The 9,730-nt window shown below is 55.7% G+C and overlaps 1 protein-coding gene across 1 annotated transcript; it reads left to right on the top strand.

Moving 5' to 3' along the window:
* The first annotated feature begins 1,415 nt into the window (after window positions 1-1,415).
* Window positions 1,416-8,584, top strand: PDXP (pyridoxal phosphatase). The gene is made up of 2 exons (XM_021091503.2): window positions 1,416-2,035; window positions 7,244-8,584. The coding sequence occupies exons 1-2, from the start codon at window positions 1,462-1,464 to the stop codon at window positions 7,558-7,560; spliced, it is 891 nt and encodes a 296-aa protein (XP_020947162.1). The 5' UTR covers window positions 1,416-1,461; the 3' UTR covers window positions 7,561-8,584.
* Window positions 8,585-9,730: the final 1,146 nt, after the last annotated feature.

Raw genomic sequence — 9,730 nt, 5'->3', positions numbered from 1 at the left:
GATGTCAAGAAGGCTTCCTGGGAGTTCCCACTGTGGTGCAATAGGATAAAGGCGTCTTGGGAGCAATAGGACACAGGTTCAATCCCTGGGCCGGCACTGCGGGTTAAGGATCTGGCATTGCTGCAGTGGTGGCTTAAGTTGCAACTATGGCTCAAATCTGATCCCCGGGCCCAGGAATTCCATATGCCACCAGGTAGCCAAAAACGGGGGGGAAAGAAAAAGGAAAAAAGAGGGCTTCCAGGAGAAGGTGATATTGAGGGGGGGGAGTCTTTCAGGAGCTGGCCAGGTAAAAAAAGAAAAGAAGGAAGAATATTCTGAGCTGAGGAGACCAGCTATGCAAAGGCCAGGAGCAAAAGTCCAGGGCGCTGGGGAGCAAGAACTGTCAGCCTCAGAGCCTGAGTGACAGGATGTGGCTTTTCCCAGGTCTTTGAAGCTTCATTTGCTCCTGAGGGTCAGACAGGTCTTCAGAGCCCTCTCAGAGGTTGGCAGACAATCTCAGAATTGTGTGACACATCCCTCCCCTAGTAAGGACCTAGGCAGCCAGGTCCTATCTCCGCCCTGGGCAACTGGCCACTGCTGCTCTGTCTCCCCTCTCCAGGGTCCACCGGTGACCGGCTGCCTCTAGCCCAGTGCCTCTCTGGCCTCACGACAGAATCCCTGAGTAATTTTTTCGTTAATTTTTTTTTTTTTAAAGCTGGGCCTCATCCAAAGCAATTAAGCTAACAATTCTGAGGTCCTGCCACACATTGGTATTTTTTAAAACGTTTGTCAAAAGTCATCGAACTGCACAGTTAAGACCTACGCATCTTGCTGGGCGGAAATTATATCTCAAAAAAAAAAAAAAAAATTCCATTCTCCAGGGGACTCTTCGGCCAGGGTGGAAAGCCACTGGTCTAGGCCAAGGGCTCCAGCGTCCGAGAGGACACCATGTGCCACTCTCCCCAGCACACCTACCCGCTTCTCAGGACTTCGCTCGGAACTAGAGCGTCCACGGGTCAGAGGGCAATGAGATTTGACCCAAAGATAACATCTTTAGCATCTATTTTCCTCCTAGCAACCAGCTGTCTTAAGCTTCTGATTGGCTGGGCAAACGCGGCGGGCTAGTTTCTAGTCCTAACTTCTTATTGGGCAAAAGGAGTGTCAGTCTCTGAGCTTCCCACCCTCCTGTTGGGCAGAAGCTCCACGGCTGCTCGCCCAACGGAGCAAGGGGAGGGACGAAAGAGCAGGCTAGGCCTTTATTAGTCCTCTTGCCTCGGTGGCGGCCGTAATTCCGCTCTTTTCTTCGGCTGGGTTAGCTCGCAGTCCCTCTGCTCCCGAGACTCGCCCTCGGTGACCCCGCCCCCTGGCTCTTCCAGCGCGCCGATTGGCAGGTGGCGGGGACTGGTTGGCTGCGAGGCGAGCGCGCCGTGCCCGTGGAAAGAGAGCGGCGCGGCGCGGGCGTGCGGGCAGCCACCCGGCTGCATGGCGCGCTGCGAGCGGCTTCGCGGCGCGGCCCTGCGCGACGTGCTGGGCCGGGCGCAGGGGGTCCTGTTCGACTGCGACGGGGTGCTGTGGAACGGCGAGCGCGCTGTGCCGGGCGCCCCGGAGCTGCTGGAGCGCCTGGCGCGGGCTGGCAAGGAGGCGTTCTTCGTGAGCAATAACAGCCGGCGCGCGCGGCCCGAGCTGGCCCTCCGCTTCGCGCGCCTCGGCTTCAGGGGGCTGCGCGCCGAGCAGCTCTTCAGCTCCGCACTGTGCGCCGCGCGCTTGCTGCGCCAGCGCCTGCTCGGGCCTCCGGACACGCAGGGCGCGGTATTCGTGCTGGGCGGCGAGGGGCTGCGGGCCGAGCTGCGCGCCGCGGGGCTGCGCCTGGCGGGGGACCCCGGCGAGGACCCGGGCGCGGCCCCGCGCGTGCGCGCCGTGCTGGTGGGCTACGACGAGCACTTCTCCTTCGCCAAGCTGAGCGAGGCCTGCGCGCACCTGCGCGACCCCGACTGCCTGCTGGTGGCCACCGACCGCGACCCGTGGCACCCGCTCAGCGATGGCAGCCGGACCCCAGGTGAGCGCGGGTCTGGCAGGGAAACTGAGCTGGGGCGCGGCCTGCGGTTTCACCTCTAGGCCTAGGGGTGAGCGGAGGGGAAGGGCGGCCCCAGGTGACAGGTGGCGAGCGGGAGGGATGTGAGGATGTCCCCCAGGATGCTTTCATGTCCACATCTGGTGATTCTTGCAGCCTGTGAAGGGCAGCCCTGGGGTCTCCCTTTGACAAATGAGGAAACCGAGGCCCACTGTGGATCAGGGAGCTGCAGACAGAATCCAGGGCTCCGACTCCCTGGATTAGGAACCCAAGCCTTCTTGAACCATCTTCAGGGGCTCATTTTGCCCCACTCGTCGTCGGGGTGAGGTCGGAGAGTTGGGGATAAGGTGTGGAAGAACTGGACTGTTGGAACACGTTTCCAGGGGCAGGTTGAAGGCAGGTGGGTGGGGAGCCCGAGGTGGATGGAGTTTGACCTGAGTTCCACTTCCAGCTCCAAGGCTCTGTAATCTTTTTGAGTTATGTAACCTTGGAGCATCTCTACACTGGGTGTAAAGTGGGAATACTAAACATGGCAGTTTCATGGAGAGAGTGATCAGGGGAATGTCTGTTACATAGTAGGTGCTCAGATGATGCCAATTTTATCAGGAGCCTTCTCATGTTACAGAGTTGTGTGAAGCGCCTTGGTATCTGTTATTTAGTTTCAAAATTACTCTGGAGATGGAAGTTATTGTCCCATTTTTTAGTTAAACAAACTGAGGCTAAGAGGAGGGAAGTGAGCTGCCCAAGAGCAAGAGGACCTGAACTTGGCTCTTGAGACCACCTTACCCGAACCCCGAAATCCCACCCCCTCCATCCAAGGCTGTCATCTGGGAATTCAGAACTGCAGAGGAGGCAGGAACAGTCGAGACTCCTACATCTTGGAGCGTTCAAGTTAGACAAGAGCAGATGGTAAGAAGAGGCTAAGTGACAATAGTGAGTGTGCAGGCGGTAGGCTGAGGGTGGAGATGGCTCTCCATCACACCCTCCCTGCTGGCCACTGACTCAATTGATATCCGATCCTGGGAGGGCAGAGTGGAATTGACGGAGGAATAGATGCAGTATTATGATGCGAAGGCAGGGAGAGTCTAGAGCCGAGGAGATCTGGGAGGGCTTCCTGGAGGAGGCATCTTGCGGGACAGGACACTAGGGGATAGAGCAGGGTTTGGACCATGGCAGAACCAGTTCCAGGCTGGGAATCTTATCATCCTAGGCCTGTCTTAGCTTTGCTGCAGACCTCGTAGCTGCATGACCACTTCTGTCTCCGTTTCCCGATAAATCCCAGGTGAGGGCACTGGTCAGGGCTCCCAGCTGCAGCAGCTCCTGCCTGCCCTAGGCCATGCCATGAAAAGTGGGTTTCTCCAGAGGCCTCAAAGCTCAGGTTAAGGCTCTGGGTTAAGACGCTCCCCCAGGGGCTCCGGAAGGATGGTGTGGGGGAGCTGGGGAGAGACCAGGCCCCGCCCACATGTGCCCCTTGGGTCTCAACACCCACTTGGCTCTGCCTGCCGGCTCTGCTGGTCATCCCCACAGCCAAGAGGGGGAGGCAGAGCTTAACAAACACAGTGCCGCTGTCCTGTGTGTGCACAACAGAATCATGCAGCTTTGAGAGTGGAGTAAAAATCTTATTAAATATCCCAAATATGGATAAAATCTGAAATGCAGATCTCGCACCCCTCTTCCCTCTCCTCCATCCTTATGGGTCTCCTAAATTGTGTGTTTTACCTTACTACCACCTGGCAGCCACTTGAGCTGGCAGATAGAAATGCCTGCTGTCTTAGGCATACGTCACCAGCAAAACATATGCCAGCCTTGGATGACAGGATGTGGAGAAGAGTAGGCTGTGGTGGCCTGGGACAGAGTTAAGTTCTTAGACTCCCCTGCTCGGATGCTCGCTCCACTAGGGTACGGAGCATCCACTGCCCTATCCCCGGTGCCTAGGCGGCGTCTCAGTGACAGTGGCTGAGTGAGGGAGGTGGGACATGGGGGCCAAGGGTGGTCGATCGGCTGTGACCTGGTGGGAAAAGAAGTTGCTGAAAGAGTTACCATCCTTTTTTTTTTTTTTTTTTTTTTTCTTTTTTAGGGCAGCACCTGCAGCATATGAAGTTCCCAGGCTAGGGGTCGAATCAGAGCTGCAGCCACTGGCCTGATTGCCATAGCCATGCCCAGTCTGAGCTGCGTCTGCGACCTCCTCCGCAGCTTGTGGCAACACCAGATCCTTAACCCACTGAGCAAGGCCAGGGAACGAGCCTGCAGCCTCATGGATACTAGTTGGATTCTAAACCCCCTGAGCCACGACAGGACCTCCAAGAGCTCCCATCCTTGAGCTGAGAAAGTCACTCTGGGGTGACTCGGTTGAGCCCTTGCCCTCCTGGAAGGGATTTCTAACCAACAGAGCAAATGACTTTTCTTCCCTACTCGGGAAAACAAGCGGGCAGGTCCTCGGTCAGAGGTCGGGGAGGTCTTCCCAATGGGGTTGCTCTGGGTCGGCTCTGCCTTGATGCTGCGGAAGTTTCTCTTTCTCATCTGGGGACCGCAGGGCAGAGGAATCTAGCCGTTTGTGCACCTTCTGTGCCTTTGGCTTAATCAAGTTCAGTGTCATCCGCTGTGAGGAGGGAGACACGAAGCCCAGAGCATTTGGGGTCAGACCCAGTGGAGTACTGATAAATAAATGTTTAGTAACTGGAAGAGCCTTGGTTTATACCATTCCCCATTTCTGTGGTGTAAATTACTGCCCCTGCCCATGGCCATTTTCAGGCTACCGACATTAAGTCCCTTCCCAATGTGGGCTTGGGAAGATATGGACACACCGTTGTGTAGTATTTCCATCATTACGGCGCTAAATAACCTCAAGAGCATAGATAATGGTAAAATAATTACGAAGTGATGAGTTCTGAGAATTTATTACCTTTGTTTTAATATTTCGTTTGGGAGTTCCCGTCGTGGCGCAGTGGTTAACGAATCTGACTAGGAACCATGAGGTTGCGGGTTCGATCCCTGCCCTAGCTCAGTGGGTTAAGGATCCGGCGTTGGCGTGAGCTGTGGTGTAGGTTGCAGACGCGGCTCGGATCCCGCGTTGCTGTGGCTCTGGCGTAGGCCGGTGGCTACAGCTCTGATTCGACCCCTAGCCTGGGAACCTCCATATGCCGCGGGAGCGGCCCAAGAAATAGCAACAACAACAACAAAAAGACAAAAGACAAAAAAAATATTTCATTTGATTGTCAGTTCATATATGTTGACTTTTTTTTTTTCTTTTTTTGGCAGTACCTGTGGCATGCAGAAGCTCCCAGGCCAGGGGTCAATCACGCACTATAGCAGTAACCAGAGTCACAGCAATGATAAAGCCAGATCCTTAACCCACTGAGAAACCAAGGGAACTCCTAAGCTGACTTTTAATAGTGGCTTTGGGAGTTCCCTGTTGGCCTAGTGGTTAAGGATCTAGTGTTGTCACTGCTGTGGTTCCGGTCACTGCTGTGGCGCAGGTTCCATCCCTGGCCCGAGAACTTCTGCAGGCCATGGCCGTGGCCCCCCAATTAGTGGCTGTGTTTAACCACCAGCTCATAGAATTCCTGAAAATGAAGCATTCAGCATTTCCAAGCCAGTACAAGCTGGCCCCGCACCTGTCAGGGTCAGACCCACCTGAAGGCATATCTTTTATCCATCACTTGGGAAGCTGTACGCCCCGGACATGTAATTAACAATGCCGAACATCAGCTTTCTCATCTGTGAAATGGGCTTTCCTGGGCACCCGCACAGCCCGTGGCACCTTAGAGTGTGCCCAGTACATTGTGATTATTATCATCATTTGCTCGGGGACACTAGTATGAAGGTAGAACCTTCTGGAACAAAGATGTGCCTCTGGGACGGGCACAGTAGACTCATTGTGTGGGGCGGGATGGTACTGAGCTGGGACTCAGAACTGTCCTTTGCTAAACAGTCGTCCTATTGTTAACCGCTTGGGTGCGTTCCACGATTTTCCTTATTAGAGTTGCTGCGGCCACGGACATCTTCAAGCCTGCAGCTTTTTGTCTCCAGTTTGAATTCTCGCCTTGTGATCGCTTTCCCGGCGGAGGCTCACTGGGTCAGAGGGGCACACGTGTCAGCGCCAGGCTGTGTTCCACAAGGGCTGTGCCAGTTCCCAAGGCCAGGGTCGCACATTCTTGGAGCAATAACCACAACTGCTGTTTCTTACGTGCTTTCCCATTTCCAAAGCCCTTGCCCCTGTGGTGCCCACAGCATCCCTTTGAAAGCAGGCTTTGCTTGGATCACCCTTTCCAGCTAGTCCAGGGCAACTCAGAGGTTGGCTTGCTCGAAGGTGGGCGGCTGCCGGGGTGAAATAGGGACCCTCGGGCAGGGCTGACTGAGCCAGGCCTGGTTACCTGCCATGCTTCATCCAGGCCTTACAATACCCACATGAGAAAGTACCACTGATACCCCCATGTTAGAGAAGGGATACCTGAGGCACAGCGGAGTTAAATAGCTTGCCCAAGGGAGTTCCCGCTATGGCGCAACGGGATTGGTGGCATCTCGGTTAGGCCAGGATGTAGGTTCGATCCCCAGCTCAGCACAGTGGGTTAAAGGATCTGGCATTGCTACAGCTGTGGCATAGGTTGCAACTGTTCCTCGGATCTGATCCCTGGGCTGGGAACTCCATATGCTGGAGGACAGCCAAAAAAAGGAAAAAAAAAAACAAAACATCTAAATAGCCTGCCCAAGAAAGGCGGAGATGGGGTGTGAATGCAGGCAAGCTGGTTGCAGAGTCTGTGCTCTTAATCTGTATGCTGGAGTTCCCGTTGTGGCTTAGTGGGTTAAGAACTTGACTAGTATCCAAGAGGATGCAGGTTCGATCCCTGGCCCTGCTTAGTGGGTTAGGGATCTGGTGTTGCCGTGAGCTGCAGCATAGATTGCAGATGTGGCTTGGATCTGGCGTGGCTATGGCTATGGTGTAGGTCAGCAGCTGCAGCGCCAGTTCAGCTCCTACCTAGGAATCCCTATGCAATGGGTGCAGCCCTAAAAAGACAAAAAAAAAAAAAAAAAAAAAAAAATTCCCTGTGCTAAGCCTTGGAAACAGGTAGGCTTTTGACTCATTTCGGTGACTAATCTGACCGCCGCCGAGCCAGGCTGCCTCTGGGAGAGTTCCAGTTTGAGGGCCTGGCTGCCACCCGCAATGACTGAGTCTCCGTGTCCCCCCCCCCCCAGGCACCGGGAGCCTCACTGCCGCCGTGGAGACGGCCTCAGGACGCCAGGCCCTGGTGGTGGGCAAGCCCAGCCCCTACATGTTCGAGTGCATCACCGAGGCCTTCAGCGTGGAGCCCGGCCGCACGCTGATGGTGGGCGACCGCCTGGAGACCGACATTCTCTTCGGCCACCGCTGTGGCCTGACCACCGTGCTCACGCTCACGGGCGTCTCCCGCCTGGAGGAGGCCCAGGCCTACCTGGCGGCCGGCCAGCACGACCTCGTGCCCCATTACTACGTGGAGAGCATCGCGGACTTGATGGAGGGCTTGGAGGACTGAGCCCACCTGACCTGCCAGCGCGGCCGCAACCCTCCCTCTCCCTGATCCCATAGATGGAGGTGAGGGGCCAAGAGCTGCATTAAGGGCTAAGCTCCCTGGCTCCAGTGTCTACCCCGATGGGGCTGGGACCCAGGGAAGGTGTCCGGGCCCTCAGACCCTGTCCCATCAGGGACTGGAAGCCCTCTGCTGTCCCAGAAGCTGCTCCCTCTGCCCCACCCGTTTGCCCTGGCCTGACCCAGCCAGGTGGCCTTATTTCTTGCCCTGTGCCCTCCCCTTGTTGAAATCTGGGCCCTGCTGCCCGCTGAAGGTGTCCCCCAACCCTGAGCACTGAATCCCCCACCTCCTCCCTGGGGCCTCTAGAGTTTGACCTGCTCCTGGGTCCTGGCCTTGGGTTCCAGTGGACCAACCAGAGGCCTGGGTGACCACGAATCATTATTGTCCTGAGCCCTGAATGGACCAATCAGAAGGCTAAGTGATGCTGACGCATTGATGGCGGGTCCTGAGTGGACCCGATGGGAGCCTGAGTCATGAGGACCATCTCATGTCCTAGGTCCTGGGTCGACCAATCAGGGAGCCCTGGTATTAATGACCCATTGGTCTCTTGGATCCTGAATAGAACAATCCAGAAGTCTGAGAGACAGTGGCCTCTTAACAATCTGGGTCTGACTGGACCAGCCAGGGATCCAGACTTCTGTTTATAAATAAGGGTCCAAATGCTGAAGACACCTCTTCTCTCCAAAGAAGGGGGCCACTTGGAGGCTCTGGGGGCTTCCGTAGCTGAGAGCCCCACCCCTCCCTAATCATGGTACCAGACCAGTGTTGACAGTGTCCACAGCTTGGGAACGGGGCTTTAGTGCCCTCCTGTGCTGTCAGTGTTTGCTGTGCCACCTCCCCCCTGTGCCCACCCCCCAGTTATTTATTTATTATCCTGTGCCGGTGGGGGTGGGGGCTGGGCCTTCCCCGCCGCCCCCTCCCCTCTTGTAACTAGTCCTCCCGGACATAATAAAGTGCAAGTGGGAGTGTCTGCGTGGGTTCAAGTCTTCGGCCAGGGTGGGGTGGGAGGAGGAGCCCCTGCCTGAGCCTGCTGTCCCGGCTACTGGCCCATCCCCTTCATGAAATGATCCCCCCCCAGTTCCAGAGTGTTCTCTGTGTGCCGCGGTACCTTCCCCAGTAGCACTTTATGCCTCACTGAGTACTTATGTACCGACTTGCTCCAGGCCTTCAGGAAATCCAGCCAGCTTGTATTACTCATCCCGCTTTACTCCTCGGGGAACGAGGATCAGAAAAGCGAAGCTGGGAGTTCCCATTTTGGCGCCATGGAAAAGGAATCCCACTAGGGACCATGAGGTTTTGGGTTCAATCCCTGGCCTCCCTCAGTGGATTAAGGATCCGGCGTTGCCATGAGCTATGGTGTAGGTTGCAGACTCGGCTCGGATCTGGCATTGCTGTGACTCTGGTGTAGGCTAGCAGCTGCAGCTCTGCTTGGACCCCTAGCCTGGGAACCTCCATATGCCGTGGGTACAGCCCTAAAAAGGCAAAAAAAAAAAAAAAAAAAAAAAAAAAAAAAAAAAGGAAGACAGGAAGGAAGAAAGAAAGAGAAGGAAAGAAAGAAAGAAAGAAAAGAAAAGTTAACTCACATAAGGGAACACACCTAGAAAGTGTGATCACCGAGGCAGGATCTGAACTTGACTCTGGAGGCTGCAGCCCCTCTCTGTAGAGGCTGAGGGGGGACAGGTCCTTGCTCTCCAGGAGCTCAGGTGAGCTGCCTCGCCCCCTCCCCCCATTTCAGGCATCCTTCACACCTAGGCTGCTGCTGTGACTCAGCAGCCCCAGTGCCTCCCATAGAGCAGGTGCCCAGCTGGCCGAGGGACAGCCCGGAAAGGCCTACAGAAGCTGGGTGGGGAGATGCCATGAGTGTTCCAGATCTGACTGTCACCGATTCACTTGAGCTTGCACAAGCCCCTTCCTGCTCAGTTTTGTTTCCTTATTTGTAGAGTGAAGGGTGGCATTTCGAGGTCTGGGGAATTCTCTCCAGCGTGACTCTTCTCGGGAAGAGGGAGGGCTTCACTGAGCCTGGCTGCATCAGGCACTGGGACCAAGTGTGTCCTCGTGGAGGTTTCTGGTTGTGACAGACTGGGCTCAACCTGGCTAAGGCATAAGGGAGTTTCTT

Source organism: Sus scrofa, chromosome 5, assembly GCF_054392235.1.
Source record: "Sus scrofa isolate SSC_HxYL_T2T_F1_AM1 chromosome 5, Sscrofa_HxYL_maternal_Yorkshire_Landrace_v2.0, whole genome shotgun sequence".
NCBI classification, from domain to species: domain Eukaryota; kingdom Metazoa; phylum Chordata; class Mammalia; order Artiodactyla; family Suidae; genus Sus; species Sus scrofa.
Note: the sequence above shows the minus strand (reverse complement) of the source record. Positions and strands in the feature narration are given on the sequence as shown.

What these genes read in the sequence shown, in the direction of transcription:
- PDXP (XM_021091503.2), top strand. Translation starts at nt 1,462, where the DNA reads ATGGCGCGCTGCGAGCGGCTTCGCGGCGCGGCCCTGCGCGACGTGCTG. An exon ending in CGATGGCAGCCGGACCCCAG is followed by an intron (nt 2,036 to 7,243) that starts GTGAGCGCGGGT and finishes CCCCCCCCCCAG; the next exon opens with GCACCGGGAGCCTCACTGCC.